Source organism: Papaver somniferum, chromosome 10 (assembly GCF_003573695.1).
Source record: "Papaver somniferum cultivar HN1 chromosome 10, ASM357369v1, whole genome shotgun sequence".
Classification (NCBI taxonomy): domain Eukaryota; kingdom Viridiplantae; phylum Streptophyta; class Magnoliopsida; order Ranunculales; family Papaveraceae; genus Papaver; species Papaver somniferum.
In genome coordinates, this window is record NC_039367.1 from 75,235,499 (window position 1) to 75,252,190 (window position 16,692).

Below are 16,692 nucleotides of genomic sequence, written 5' to 3' on the forward strand. Positions count from 1 at the left end.
CAAGTTCACGGACGCAAACAATACATATCCCATAAAAATATTACAATATCACAAAATCATAAAGATTAATACTGCAATAACATCATCCTCCAAATATTTTTTAGAATTTAAAACCAATAAACCTAAAAAATAAACATAAGAAGATGAAAACAAAGTACCTATGTGTAGTCACAATCTTCGCTATTGAAAACGCTAGTTATTCTTCCAAATACTCCAAAAAGAAGATATACTAGGCAACGATTCCTTTGAGAAATTCTTTATCATTCCCGAACTCCTTGTTATCGACAGCCATCGGGACATAAGGTTCACAGAGATAAGTGTCAATACCCACGAACTGTCTTGGCTGAAGAGGTCGAATTAGGGTCCTCTGAATTTCCAAGGATTTAAACACGAAAGTCTTTATTTCACAAATATCCCTTCTTATTTCCTTTAACTCATCAAGAACATCGGAAAACTTCTGAGAGTTAGAAGGAACAACCCTGGGTTTTCTTATATTCCTTCCTTTTCTTTTCAGGGACTTAGAAACAGGAGATTTCTCTTTTTCCTTGATTGATGGATTAACAATCATGTTGAAATCCTTTCCATCTGATGACACGGTGCTTTGAGAACAGTTATGAACAACTGGATTTATGTGATGGAATCAGTTAACTCAACAAGCAGTCTTATAAAGAATGTCAAAAGAGAAAAAGGAATGTAGGGTTCGGAACCTATTGACAGGTTCGCATACGCCCAACTCTAAAACCTCATAAAGAGTAGAATTATCGATAATAACCATTTCTTTTATTTGATAGACAAAAATAACAAATCTAAGAAAAGAAGGAAAAACTTTTATGAAGACTGGATCATCACTCAATCTTGTCTCTTTTCGATCAGGCACATGAGACAAGATTTTCCTAACAACACAATCAAGTTGTGTTGCATTGAACAACGATTTGTCCATCTTTTTCCTCATAAGAGGAATCCTCTGATCTCTGTCAATCAAACTGATTTGACCATATTTTCTTTTCAAATGGTCTTATTCTATCTCTGGAAACCAACTTCTTAGACGAAGATAAGATCCTACATACCTCGGCGGTCTTCTGAGCAAGTTTCATCTTTCTTGCTAATCGATCTGCTCTTGTTTGAAGTTTGCTTGCGTGCCTTATTTGGTGCTTGTATTTGTAACACGTTCATAGTTCATGTCCCTTCATCGAACAAAACGAGCACGTCAATCTTGGATAGTATTCAGGCATCTGAGATGTGCAAGCAGTAAGACATACTGTTGATCCCGAAACATCACCGATGGGGTTTCCAGTTACCGGATTAAGTGAATATTCCAGCTTGATTGGGTTTCCTTCTTCTCCGAACCCATTGAGGTTGACATATGTATTGCTACAAGTATCAAAATCGATGTTTTCACAAAGAATCCCTACACTTGATTTTCTATATTCATCAGAATCATAGATTTCAGACATTTCATCAAGTGTTACAGCTAGACCTTTGTTCCCAGTGTATTTTCTATGATTTGGGCATTCGTTAGCAAAATGGCCAAAACCCTTACACTTAAAGCACTGAGGCATGTCCTCGTCATCAGCCTCGTCAGCATCCCTGTTTTTAGGAGGTACACGACCGTGAGTTTTGTCTAATGACTTAGGTTTGCCTCTTGATAACCGTTTACTTCTCTTCAACAGAAGATCCCAAACTATCTTGTGATCAAGGAGACTGATTTTTCAAGATCTTCATTCGAAAAATCATCCTCAGACTGATCATCCTCAGAGACATGAACACTTTTACCTTTGACAAGTAATTTGGCGTTCTTCCGTGCTTTAAAGGCAACATCCTAACCGACTTTGGATTTATGCTCATGGTCAAAGATCTTTAGCTTTCCAACCAAGGTGTTTCTGAAAATATTATCGAGGTTATTTCCCTCAACGATGGCATGCTTCTTAGATTCGTATCTAGATGACAGCGATCTGAAATTTTTCATCACAATGTCCTTTTCAGGAATAGTCTTACCCAATACAAAAGATGCATTAACAATTTCAGACACTTTGTGATTAAACTCAACAAATGATTCTTCATCTGCCATACGAAGGTTTTCCCAATCGGAATTAAGGTTTTGAACCCTAGCTTCCTTTTCACTGGAGTTACCTTCAAATACGCTTTCTAAGATTTCCCAAGCATATTTAGACCTAGTGTAATTAGACACATGGTGTTGAAGACTTGAGGCAATGGCATGTATGATAGCATTTAACCCTTCAGAATTCTGTTTTGCAGCAAGAATCTCGGAAACATTATATTCACCAATATTCTTGGGAACGTTTACGTCTCCGGCTGCAACAACAGGCGCATCATAGTCGTTGACAACATATACCCATGATTGAAAATCACGCGACTGGATGAAGGCTCGCATAGCAATTTTCCACCATAAGTAATTAGAGCCATCGAAGACTGGTGGTACGTTAGTAGAGATATCACCTCTGTCCATAGAGTCAGATCGCTACAAACACAGACTGATGATGTCTTAGTGTGTTTGCCTGCTCTGATACCAATTGAAAAAGCCGGGGTCTAACAACACCACCCAATATTTCGCTTAGAAATCTGTATGGACTAAATCCGAAATACTTTGGTATAAAATTAACTAGACAGTCAGACTCAATCTAGATAAAAGTATCTCAAGGAGTTAATATCTCTCTCTTGATTTGATTTTTACTCAAGCTAAAAAAAATAGCGAGTCTTTATCAAATACAAGGAATAACTTGGACGGTACCAAAGACCAATGTCCAAGTGTTAATCAATGAAATCGACAACCACAAGGTCAGACCTCCAATTGATTAACCTTTAACGCACAACCTGTATTATTTCAATTATAAAGATAAACAATATAATGCGGAAAATGAAATAACACAGACACCAGAAATTTTTTTAACGAGGAAACCGCAAATGCAGAAAAACCCCGGGACTTAGTCCAGATTGAATACACACTGTATTAAGCCGCCACAGACACTAACCTACTCCAAGCTAACTTCGGACTGGACTATAGTTGAACCCTAATCAGTCTCCCACTAATTCAAGGTACAGTTGTACTCCTACGCCTCTGATCCCAGCAAGATACTACGCACTTGATTCCCTTAGCTGATCTTTCCCACAACCAAGAGTTGCTGCAACCCATAATCGCAGACTTGATAATAAACAAATCTGTCTCACACAGAAAAGTTTATCAAAGGATAAATCTGTCTCCCACAGAAAAACCCTAGGTTTTTGTTCCGTCTTAAGATATGAAATCAAGGTGAACATGAACCAATTGATAATCCGGTCTTATATTCCCGAAGAACATCCTAGATTAATCAATCACCTCTCTACAGTCTTACTTGAATACACAAGAGGACGTCGAGGAATCACAAACAGTGAGACGAAGATGTTTGTGACTTCTTTATCTTGCCTATTGGAGAACTCTCACGATCTGAAGCCAATCAAAGATTGTACTCGTACGATAGAAGATGCAAGATCAGATCACACAACTACGATAAAAGTAGTATCGGTCTGGCTTCGCAATCCCAATGAAGTCTTTAAGTCGTTAACCTGGTTTTAGAGTAAAACCAAAGGTTAGAGGAGAATCGAATCTAGAGAGCGCACTAGTATCACACAGACGTGTGGGGATTAGTTTTACCCAATTCTAGATGTCTCCTATATATAGTCTTCAAATCAGGGTTTTGCCTTAGTTACAAAGCAATCAATATTCACCATTAGATGAAAACCTGATTTAGATTCAAGCTAATATTTCTCAATCGTTAGATCGAAAACTTAGCTTGTCACACACACTTTAGATATACGTTCACTGGGTTTGTGAAAACCATGCCCAAACGTGTATGTGTATGTTGGTTCAACATAGTAACCCAAAAGGTCAACCATATGAGCATTTCATATTAACCTTGTTCTTCTTCACCATATCTAGTTCAATTGACTCAAATGAACTAGTTAGAGAGTTGTTCAATTGCTATGAGATCTTATGTAACTACACAAGACACAATTGAAACAAAGATGATTCGATTCGATTGAATCGGCTCATGAAATTTATAGACACGGTTTGCATACTGTATTCCTTAGTAATTTAAGTTTCATGTTCATAGCACATCTTTAGATCATAAACCACTCAAGTACGCAAACAAGTTCGCGGACTTAAGACAACCGGCAGAGTTTTGTAAACTCAGCAGAAAATCTCGGCAAGGAGACTTCCGCCAGTTCGCGGACTAAACACGCAAACGAATTTTTGGAAAATCCCAGCAGAAATTCTCGGCAAGAGAACTTACGTCAGTTCGCGGACAGAGTTCGCAAACTGAGTTCGCGGACTTGGCAAAGCCAATTCCTCCGGTTTCTCTCAATCAAAAAAGTTCGCAAACTTCGAATTAAAGAATAAGAGTTATGCACATATGTGTTTCCACACAATGCTTATATCCATCATTGGTTATATAGACCTAAACTTTCATTCCAACCATTGAAACATTCTTAGAGGACATTATATAGTTGTTACACTATTTCTTGTCAAAGCGATTTTCAAAGTGATTGAAACATTATGACTTTCGTCATTAGGTGAAGATAAACTCGATCAAAGCGAAATGCTTTACCAACACATGATTTCGAGATATTGATAGGAGAGATGTACTCGGCTCGAAATATCAAATGTGTATGATCCAGTCTATATAGCATACGACTTTTGTCTCATAAGAAGTAGGAGATAGAAGAGATAGACTTTTGAGTGATAGATAAGTTCAAGTCTCCACATACATTTTTATTTATGAAGTTCCACGGTTCCTTGAGTAGATCTTCATCTTTGTATGATGAATCTTCATGAAGTCCTTGAGCTCAACTACACTTTTCTATCCTAGTCCGAGACTTAGCTATGTAGACTAGAAATCAAGACTCATAGTTTTGATCACTAACATTGACAAACATGCTTGAGATAGCAATGCATGCGAGGTCGACCGAGCTATGCTCTAACAAATAGTATCCCTGCATTTTTGCTTTATCCGCCAGTGATCTCATTCCGTTGTGGTTACCTGCGTCTCCGTAATGGATATCCTTCAAAATACGGTGCCCCTCATCTCTGGATAGACATCGTAGCAGTGGTCCGAGAAAGGATTTATTGTACAATACTCCATCACGAAGATCGTGTCTCCCTGCCCTTGATTGTACCTTTCTGTCTTGCTTCAATTCCGTTGGTAGCGTACCTTCTTCCAGATAAAGGTGAATATCGGTTCTCCAGTCTTCTTCGTTGCTGAAGTACTCGTCTTCGTTTTCCCTTGTCATGATGTCGTCTTCGATGAAGTCCTCAGCAATGTCCTCCCCCACTTCTTCGTCTCCAATGTCCTCCCCTACATCGGCTTAACGATTTGTAGCGAAGGACTGTTGTGGGGTGATCGAAGGTTCATACACTCTTGTTATCTTTATGGCTTTTAACATTATCATCTTTAAGCATGGATTATATGTATGCCAAGGCGTCGGCATGCCTAAGATCTTTTCTGCATAGGTGATGGAATTTGGTGCTTGGTATCTGTGAGGCTAAGGTTTGGAGCAAATCCATGTATGCAGAGAGGGTGTCATCGTAGACATTGTATTCTAGACCTATCTGTCGTATGACTAGTTGTGAATCACTTGTCAGGCGTACATTGTTTATTTCCATTTCTATTATTAAACGCAGAGCATGTACTACAGCTTCGTATTCTACGATGTTGTTGGTATGCCCCTTGAATTCCAACCTTAATGCGTGCACGATCCTTTCTCCTGTAGGGGTGGTGATTACGATGCCTATGCCCGCACCTTCTCTATTTCTTGATCCGTCCACGAAGACCTCCCATCGTCTTTGGTTTGAGGGCTTGAGAATGTCGACTGGGTTTTTGCCTTCGTCTGCTGCTGGTATGCCCTTACTTCCTCGTCGTTGTCCAGGGGTAGATCTGCAAGGAAATTCGCCAAGACTTGTGATTTTTGGGAGTGTTGGATTTCGTGGATAATGTTGAACTGATCCAGGTGAGTGTTCCACTTTGCTCTCCTTCCTACTTTCCCAGCGCTCTTGAGAACATCCTCCAACGGTGCTTTGCATGGAACACGAATATAGTGAGTCAAAAAATAAGTCCTTAGCTTTTGAGTAGCCCGTACTAGCGCCAAGATGAGCTGCTCGATCTTCGTGTAATTTCTTTCTGCCGTGTTGAGTGTCTTGCTGACGTAATAAATGGGCTGCTCTATCTTCGTGTTCGTCTTGACCAATACTGCGCTGACCGCATCCTCCGTCGCTGCTATGTAAAGGGCCAAAACCTCATCGGGATCGGGTTTTTGCAGGATCGGGATCATCGCAAGATATTCTTTGATATTGTAGAAAGCTTCTTCGCATTCTGCGGTCCATTCGAACTTGCTTCCCTTTTTGAAGATGTTGAAGAAATGTTTGCAGTTGTCCGATGACCTGACGATGAACCTGCCCACAGCCTCTATGGATCCGCTGAGCTTTTGGACTTCTTTCAGGTTCTTCGTGGATGGCATCTCCACGATGGCCTGGATCTTGGATGGATCTACTTCGATGCCCCTCTTCGTTACTAGGTATCCGAGGAACTTTCCTGAGGTAACGTCGAATGTGCATTTTTCTGGGTTTACTTTCATGCTGTGCTTCATAATTGCTTCAAAGATATCCCTCAGGTCCTGATGGTGGTCCTTGCGCAGCTTACTTTTGACAAGCATATCGACAATATAGACTTCTAGGGTATTCCCGATCCAAGGCTTGAAGATAGCATCAACCATCCTCTGTATGTTTCCCCTGCATTTCTAAGTCTGAAGGGCATCCTTGTGTAACAATAGAGGCCGTGCGGGGTGTAGAATTTTGTGTGTTGTTGATCTTCTTCTGGAAGGGCTACTTGGTTGTAGCCAAAATATCCATCCATGAATGACAATTCTTTGTATCCTTTGACGGCTTCCACCAGTTGATCGATGCTTGGGAGCGGGTAACTATCCTTCGGACACGCCTTATTGAGGTTGGTGAAGTCGATACATATTCTTACTCCTCCATTCTTCTTTGGAACTATGACCATGTTCGATATCCATGTTGGGTATCTGACCTCCTTGATGAGTCCTACTTCTAACAATTTGCGGAGCTCCTTCTCAATTGCTTGGTGGTACTCTGGTGCTACCTTTCGTACTTTTTTCCTGAAGGGGGCGTGCCTGGCTTTATACGAAGTTCGTGCTGAATTATCTTCGTTCAATCCCTGGCATGTACCCTAACTTCCACGCGAATACATATACGTATTCCCTGAGTAATTTGATTAGAGCAACCTCTCTGTCTTTATTCATTAAAGTCCCTATCTTGATCATCTTCGGATTTTCTTCGGTCCCTATATCGATTTCCTTCACGGGTTGTACGGGTGTGTACGTAGGCTTTGGTTCCCCTAGGAGAGGGACATTCTTTAATTGCTATTTGGTAGGCTCTTCAGCTTCTTTAGCCCTCGAAGTACTTGCCTCAGCGTTTAGAACGATGCTCTCCTTCGTCAGACTCCTTCCAGAAATTTCTTCGAGATAAAGATCAATTGCCTTCTCCTTCGCAGCCTCTTTGTTTCGGGCTATACGGGATTTCCGCTGCTCATCTTGTTCGTTATTGATCTGATTTTGTAGAGCCTGGCATTCCCGATCGGTGACCTGATCTCCCTTTATTTTCATTACCCCTTATGATGTTGGAAGTCGAAGGTACTGATGATAGGTCTGTAGTAGCATAAAATCTGACTACTACATCCAACAAGATCTAATGAACATAAATCATTGAAAATGATACATAAAAGATAAAAGTATATACAAGTAAAGATTAACACAAGGATTTTATAGTGGTTCGGTTATTAAAATACCTACATCCACTATGTTTTCACTATTATTTGTGGTGTTACACAAAGATCCATGGATGGAGGTCCTCAAGGGGCTTGAAACTCCATCCATGGAGGAAGAGGAGCTAGAGTCTATCTTAGAGGGAGAAGAGAAGCAGGAGAGAAGAAGGGACCCCTTTACCCTATATCTCCTTCTCTTATATAGGGGTATTGTACATCGAATTACATTTATGCCCTTAGGCCTGACTAGATAATGACTAGATAGGATAAGAATTACAAAATGTAATATTATTGTGTAGTTGCTTGTAGTATTATATGGTGCTCGCGTCTAGATCTTGCGCCACGTGTCGAGATGATATTTTACTCTCACATTTTTCTCATTTTCTTGGAGGTTCTTCGAAGAAGAATCTTCATGAAAATCTTCTTTAGGTGTTATTTTTGAGGCGAGATGAGTGCTCCAAGTTTTCACTAAAACATAAAATACAAAAGCAGACTTTCTTTTATTCGCCTTTTTAGGTGACGACCCTCTCCGTTTTTTGTACTATTTCCAACATTAGTTCTCTGAATAGAAATTGCGAAGTTTCTTCTTTGTCGTGCTCCATTATGGGCATTCTTCAGATGTGCCTTAGATGCTTATGAGCAAGTAGGCTATCACTTCATTGTGGTGTTTCAATTGTTTATTGAAGTTCCAAGACTTCCGTCGCGCATAACGTCGCTAGGATTTGGTATAATACTAATGGGAAAACTGTGGTGACAGTATTGTGACTCCGAACACGTCCTTCTGTACATCATTGGTTTTCATGATTGCTTTTTGGTTAACATCTGTAAATGTAATCTCCTGGATAGACATCGCCTCCGTCTTTGAGACCGGTTCGTCGATACTCGTCTAATAATTATGCCATGTGTATGCTATACTCAGCTTTTGCTCGCCTCTAGGCTGTGTTATTCAGTTAAATTTATGTTTTGACAATAAGCATTGTGACCAATTTATTTGGCTATTATGGGATCTCCATGTGAGCTCCGAGATACATCTTTCATGGGCATTTTTTCTAAGGTAACTTGGTTTTTTAAAATTTCATTTTTGCCTTTTTACTTATCGTCTTGCTCCTTGGTGGAGTGTTGTTTTCTCCTTTGCTCATAGTGTGTGGAGGGGAATTTCCCTTGCGCGCCTAGCTTCTCATCATAGTCGTCATCGTCTATCTAAGAGTTGCTCTATCGTTTACAGGCCCTCTTAAGGATTCTCTTTGCACAACGAAAATAGAAAATTTTATCGTCTATTTTAATTGTAAGGTGACGACCTTCTTCTTTTGCTGCGCCATTTTTTGGCACTACTGTTGATGAAGGAACTGTGTAGGGGAATACGATTTGCTCCTTTGTAGTATGCATACTTGTCCCTATTCTCATGCTCAGTTCCGAGGCACAGGTGGTGCCCCTTCTTGATTCGATTTATCATGTTATTTCCCGACACCATTGTGAAGGGTTGGTTGGGACGGACATCGTGCTCCTCCATTTTTATTATGGTTGGGATGGACCTCGTGTTCCTCCTGGGTAGATCTCGTCTCCTCAACAAGATTGGTGTATGGCTATTCGCCTAATAGATTAGAGATGGGTGTGCCTCGCTCGGCATTTGTTCGTCTCTTCCCTCCGATTGAGTTTTAGTTTGTAGTGTTCACTTCTTGCTCATGGAGCATTTTATTATATTTTGCGTCGTTGGCTCGTTTGACTTTGTATCCTCGGATATCACTTGCTTTTGTTGATCTCTAGTTTGGTCCTTGACACAAACTGGAGAATGGACTTTTTCCGCCATGTGGTCGCTTAATAGCTTGACATGTCTTGTATTCATTTGCTCCTTGGATCTGCTCGTGTGGAGCTTTACATCGGGCTGCTGATGGCTCCGGCAAATATTGCATTTTTTGGAAGCATAATAGACTATAGGCATTATATACCGTCCATGTTGCGACTATTATTGTGGTGGACCAGTATTTTTAAAATATATTTGTCCTTCATTCTTTTGTTGTTGTAGGGAGAAATCTCCTTTTCTTCGTTTCTCCATATCATAGCATCGTTGTAGATTTTACTCCAATTTATCCATCGGTGCTAACATATGGTGGTGCTGGCGAGGTGGCATTCTGTTAAATGCACATGCCCCTGCCTACATATACTGTAATAAGTTCTCCTTTGGGCGGTCGCCCCTCGCCTTGGGTTATGCCAGAATTTCTACTTCATAGAGTTAGTTTGTCTCCTTGCATCGGGTGGCCCTCCCGGTGGTTTGGAATGTACTCCTTATTTAACCACCATAGTGGTCCTCGTGTATTGTTTCGAGGGGATGTTTAATGGCTCGTCATGGTGACCTTTTAAGTAAGTCTGCTCCTATCTGGAGGCGAAATTTAAAGTACTTTTTGTACAGCTTATATGGATTTTGCGGGTTTACCACTTTTTGGAATGAAATATTTTTTTTTTGTTGACAAGTCATCTTGACAAATCATCTATTACGGTGTTGGATTTGGAGTATAACGAATCTCCTTGCTCGCCTTTGTTATTTTGATAGAGTATTGTTTAGATTACACTTGCCCCTTGGTCGAGTGATCAGACGTTTGAGTCACTTGCTTTTTAACCATTTTTTGAAGGGCGATACCTCGGTTAGGTGATTCTTGTCTTAGCCAGAGACAAGTACCCCAATTCTGGATATCTCTTGTTATGGCAGGACTTCATCCGATTTCATAATCGTGATGACATTATCTTAGGTATGTTTCCGTCTTAGGTAGCTTGGGTATTGTTCCCGCATCATTCCTTGTAGAATGGAAGGTGTGGCTAGCACCGTGCCATAATCTTGATGGACTTTTTAAGACTATTGTTTGGAACCCTAATTTTCTAACTATATGCAATGCAAAAAAAAACAGATAAGCAAAACAAAAATAAATCCTAAATACGAAAAAAATTCAAAAGAAAAAAGTTAAAACGAACAAAAAGAAAATATTTATATCATTGTTCCGAATGGAATCCCATTGAAGGCATATAGCCTTTGCTAGTTCTGACTTCGTAGCCTCTTTTAGCTATTTGTATACTCCATATTTGATGATGTGGAAAGAATGTATCCTCCGAATGATACCATATATGATGGTCTTGAAGGAGCGTATCCTCCGAATTTTGTCATTCTCGTTAGAATGGTAAGGTACTCTCCTGTCTCATTTTGGAGATGTCTGTTGTTGTTTTGGGCAGTGACCTTCTTAGCAATATTTTTCTTTTAGAGGATTGTATGGTAGATCTCATCTGGCTCCCTTATTTTGCACGTCATCGCGGCTTAAATTGCAGGTGTCGGGCTCGTCTGGCTTCTTCGTGGCTCGTCTGGCTTTTTGCGTCTTTATATACTGACTCGTGATCGTAAATATCAGTTGTTTTGCTGATGGTGATGATTACTTCATGGTTTGGCCTTCTTTGGGTGTCACCATGAGTTACCGAGCGATGTAGCTCTGGGCATAATTACATGGGTGAGTTCACCTCTATTGGTAAGCATGTGTTATCATTACTGTGGCTGTAATTTCAAACATGGACTTCACCTTTGGCAGCAAGATTATGCGTCACGGGAGTCATAATTCATTATGGAGCCTAATCGCTATGTTAATGATTGTTTCGTCTTGTTAAATGGCGGTTCATTCCACACTGCCTTGATTTTTTATCTTGTTGTTAATACAACAGAAGTGGGATTTAGACTTCATCCACCATTGTAGGGTGACGACCCTCTTCGCTTATACGTCAAGCTACTATTTTCAGTTGCTACACAATTTTCACTTCAAGTTCTGGGTGTAATATTTCTGAGGGTAGCATTTCTTTGATGCCCCATGGGTGGACTACTGTTAGTGCAGCGGGCAGCATAGACTGCGTTCACCATTTATCATATACGAGTAACGGTTCCTTTGATTTCGTCATCGGAGGGGAACTGGCGTCCTTCATGAGCTCCTGATTTCGTCTTAGTGTGTGTCACATATGATTGTGCCAGAGTGTTTATAGTCCTTCATGGATTGTGATTAGTTTAAATGTGCACCAGTATTTAACATGGGATCTCGTCTCCTTCTAGATTAGTCACCCTTCTTTGTTGGTGCTGGGAATTAAGACTCATCTCCTGGGAGAATATCATTGTGATATTTTGACTTATAACATCATGGTTCATCGAGTTATCTTCCGGAGACTAACTACTTATGCCCCATCATGTAATTTATTTGTACAATGGCTTTATTATCGCCTTGGGATAGACCGTAGTCCTTATCCATCTGTTATTTATTTACGCTTTTGATTCGAAAATTCTTATTGTTTCTTTGCCACTGCGAGGTAGAAGGTTGTTCTTCACTGGCTAATTTGGTGGGCATTTGTATGCCTTTAATTAATATGAGAGCTCGTCTCTTTGCTCCTTCATGCTGTAATGAGACTCCATAGGATGGCATCGTTGATCTGATTAAGTTTTTGATTCAGTTAACGCCTCTTTTTTGGGCTCTCCATATCTCCATGGCTTGGTCTGGTGTTAACAGACATCCTTCCTTCTTTATCAAGTGATTTCGTCATGAAAGGCCCTTACGACTGGGAGTAGACCCATTCTATACGTTACTATAATGCTCATTGGTAATGAATTCCAATAGGACAGATACTATAATCATTTATAAATTTATGGTGATTGGTGTTTAAATCCAATCGACTCTTTCATCATGGCAGTGGCGTCTTGCTCCTCCGAGGTTACTTGTCTGTTGGGTTTTACCGCCGTTTTGGATCCTTCCCTGTACACGGAAATAAAGTGGTCTGGGTGATTAGAGACTGCCATTACTTGGTCTAGCCTTCCTTCGTCGAGATATGACTTGATATTTTTGATGTGGACAGAATTGGACTGTGCTCCATTGCTCTTGAATTTCAAGCTTCTGTTTTGTCTCAACACGAGTTGCTGATGGTCGTGCCATCTCGTTGGTGTTGACTTTGTGGTTGCTAAGCATTGTACCATATAAACATAATAAGTTCGTTCTCTGGATGTGCAAGCTTCTCGAGTTTGTACTCCAAGGTAACAGATATAAGTGATGAATTCCATGTTAGTACTTTTGAATAGGTCTTTACTAGAATAACTCGTATCTGTTGGTAGTCAGTAGTGCTTCCTAGTTTGTCGCCATTACTTGGTAGTGTGCCGTTGTTTCTGTTTACACGTTTCTTAGTATTCCAGCATCAATAAATAGGTGTTTGTTTTTCCCTGAAATTGTATCTGAAGATAAGCAATAATACAAGTATCTTCTTCTTCATTTCTGTGTGTGTTCAGAATTGGTTTCATATCTAATATCTGGCATCAGCGCTAGGTGGTCATAAAGTGTTTGCTTTTATTCTTGTGTGAGTTTTTTTCTTCTTGTCATTGTTGTGAGAGTGAGAGTGATAGTTGAGTAACTATCAGTAATGGCGTCTGAAACTTTTGTGCAACCTGCAATTCCTCGTTTTGATGGTCATTATGACCATTGAAGCATGTTGATGGAGAATTTTATAAGATTCAAGGAGTATTGGCATCTTATAGAGGATGGGGTTAATGAACCAGTTAATAGGGTTGCGTTATTAGCTTTGACTCCTGAAAACAAGTCGAAGTTGGATAAAGAAAGTTTAGCGGATCTGAAATTGAAGAACTATTTGTTCCAAGCAATTGATAGGTCAATCTTGGAAACTATTCTGGACAAGAGTTCTTCAAAGTCAATCTGAGATTCGATGTACAAAAAGTATCAAGGAACAAGGAAGGTCAAAAGAGCTCACTTACAATCATTAAGGTCAGACTGGAAAGTTCTGAGAATGAAGGTAGGTGAATCTGTTTCTGATTACTTGGCTAGGGCAATGTCAATCGCAAACAAGATGCGAAGCCATGGTGAAAAGATGGATGACGTTGTTATCATCGAGAAGTTTTGAGGTCCATGACGTCGAAGTTTGATTATGTTGTTTGTTCGATTGAAGAGTCACATGATGTTGATACTCTTTCAATTGATCAACTAACAAGTTCGTTGATGATTCACGAGCAAAGAATCAATCAACATGAATCTGTTGAACAAGCATTGCAGCTGCAACACTCCAACAATGGTAATTCTTCAAAGAAGAAGGACAAAGGAAAGAAACACTATGATGGAAACTCTAAGGAGAAAGGAAGCAACAACAAAGGAGATCAACCTTTCGACAAATCAAAAATGCAATGTCGTCGATGTAAGAGGTATGGCCATTTTGAAGTTAATTGTCGAGTTAATTTATCTAAGAAGAATGGTGAAAGGTCGAATTTTGCAGAGAAAGATGATGAGACAGAAATAAGTTTGTTAATGGCATGTCATCACCAAGAAGAGATTGATCATCGAAACGATATGTGTTACTTGGATACAGGTCCAAGTAACCACATGTGTGGAGATAAATCTTTTCTTAGTGATTTGGATGAAACTTTTATAAGTACTGTGAAGTTTGGGGATAATTCTACTATTGTCGTGAAGGGAATAAAAGATATCAAATTTCAAGCCAAAAACAACACTCAGCAAGTCATCTCAAATGTGTTTTATGTTCCTGGTTTGAAGAGCAATCTACTAAGTGTCGGCCAACTATTAAAAAATGGATATGAACTCACTCTTAAGAATGGAGTTTGCCGAATTTAAGACCCGAAGAGAGGCTTAATTACCCAGGTACAAATGACTCGCAATCGCATGTTTCCTTTGTTTCTGAGAAATGATGTTCTTCCTTGTTTTTCTAGTATAGTGAACGATCCATCGTGGTTATGGCATCTTCGCTATGGACATCTGAATCTCAAGGGTTTGAGGATCCTATATCAAAGAGATATGGTGAAGGGATTACCTCAAATTGATTTCCAAGAACAATTGTGTGAAGGTTGTGTTGTTGGTAAACAACACAGAGACTCGTTTCCTAAGGAAAGTAAATGGCGAGCTAAGAAGGTGTTGGAGTTGGTTCATACCGATATATGTGGGCCGATCACACCACTGTCAAACGGTAACAAGCGGTATTTTATTACCTTTATTGATGATTTTAGTCGCAAAACTTGGGTTTACTTTTTGAATGCAAAATCTGAAGCTTTTTCTGTATTCAAAGAGTTTAAGGTTCTTGTCGAGAAAGATGCAGGGTGTCTCATTAAGACCTTAAGGTCAGATCGTGGTGGTGAATATAAGTCTAATGAATTTTCTGATTTTTGTAAGAAAGATGGCATCAAACGGCAATTTACAGCAGCTTTTACCCCACAACAGAATAGTGTAGCGGAGCGTAAAAATCGTACAATTTTGAATATGGTGCGTAGCGTACTGTACACATCTGGAGTTCCCAAGAAGTTTTGTCCTGAAGTTGTACAGTGGAGTGTTTATGTGCTGAATAGAAGTCCTACACAATCAGTTATAAACATGACTCCAATCGAGGCGTGGAGCGGTGAAAAACCTCGTGTATCACACTTGCGGGTATTTGGTTGTATCGCTTATACCCATGTGCCGGATGAGAAGCGGAAAAAGCTTGATGATAAAGGGGTAAAATGTGTTTTTCTTGGTTATAGTGATGTTTCAAAAGCTTACAAGTTGTTTGATCCTATAACAGAAAAAATTATGATCAGTCGAGATGTTGTGTTTGACGAAACTCGCTTCTGGAATTGGAAGACTAATGATGTTGGTGAGTTCATTACAGTTGAAGATGATTTTGTAGGCAGTACAAGTCCAGAAATCCATACTCCTGTTATTTCACCTACAAGCTCACCAGAACCGCAGCACATCGCAACACCAAATGCTCCTACAGAACAAGGTTATCCATCAAGCTTACCTACTTCACCTGAGTCAGAAACTTCTCAACCATCTGCTGCAGCGTCAAGACCTCGTCGCAAAATTAATAGACTTTCTTGGATGGAAGATTATCAACTACAAGTTTCTGGTGATGATTCTTCTCAAATTCACCTTGCTTTATTTGCTGGCAGTGATCCTGTGAGCTTCAAAGATGTTGTTCAAGATCCAAAATGGCTTGTAGCTATGGATGCTGAAATCAAAGCAATAGAGAAGAACAATACTTGGGAGCTGGCAGACCTTCCGTATGGTCATAAACCCATTGGTGTTAAGTGGGTTTATAAAACAAAGTATAACTCAGATGGCATGGTGGACAAGTGCAAAGCAAGGATGGTTGTCAAAGGGTATGCGCAAGAAAAATGAGTCGATTATGATGAAGTGTTTGCTCCAGTGGCGCGGCATGACACCATCAAGTTACTTATTGCACTAGCAGCTCAGAATTCTTGGCCAGTATTTCAGCTAGATGTGAAATCAGCTTTCTTAAATGGGGACTTACAAGAGACTGTTTATGTTGATCAACCTCCGGGGTATGTAAGAAAGGGAAGCGAGAAGAAGGTGTATCGACTGCGCAAAGCCTTATACGGATTGAAACAAGCTACACGAGCTTGGTACAGTCGTATAGAAGCATACTTCATCAAGATGGGTTTTCAGAAATCTCCACATGAGCCTACATTATTTGTGCAAGCCAAACCAGATGGGAAGTTTCTGGTTGTATGTTTGTATGTGGATGACTTGATTTACACCGGTAATGATCGTTTGTTGTATGAAGAGTTCAAAGCATCGATGATGGCGGAGTTTGAAATGTCAGACCTTGGAATGCTGCATTATTTCCTTGGTCTTGAAGTGGTGCAGTCCAGTGGAGGTACGTTTTTATCTCAAAAGAAATATGTTTCTGAAATTTTAAGTAAATTTCAAATGGATACTTGCAACTTTGTTCGATCACCTGCTGAGGTTGGAATGAAGTTGGAGAAAGATCCTCAAGGAAAAAAGGTGGATAATACATTGTATAAGCAGGTTGTGGGTAGCCTGATGTACTTAACAACTTCTCG

General features: G+C 39.9%; 1 protein-coding gene across 1 annotated transcript; it reads left to right on the top strand.

The window, feature by feature from the left end:
- The first annotated feature begins 13,753 nt into the window (after positions 1–13,753).
- On the top strand, positions 13,754–14,470 carry LOC113315795. The gene has a single exon (XM_026564045.1). The coding sequence runs from the start codon at positions 13,754–13,756 to the stop codon at positions 14,468–14,470; it is 717 nt and encodes a 238-aa protein (XP_026419830.1).
- Positions 14,471–16,692: the final 2,222 nt, after the last annotated feature.

Excerpts from the sequence above, each read along its gene's own strand:
- LOC113315795 (XM_026564045.1), top strand. The coding sequence starts at position 13,754 with ATGACGTCGAAGTTTGATTATGTTGTTTGTTCGATTGAAGAGTCACAT.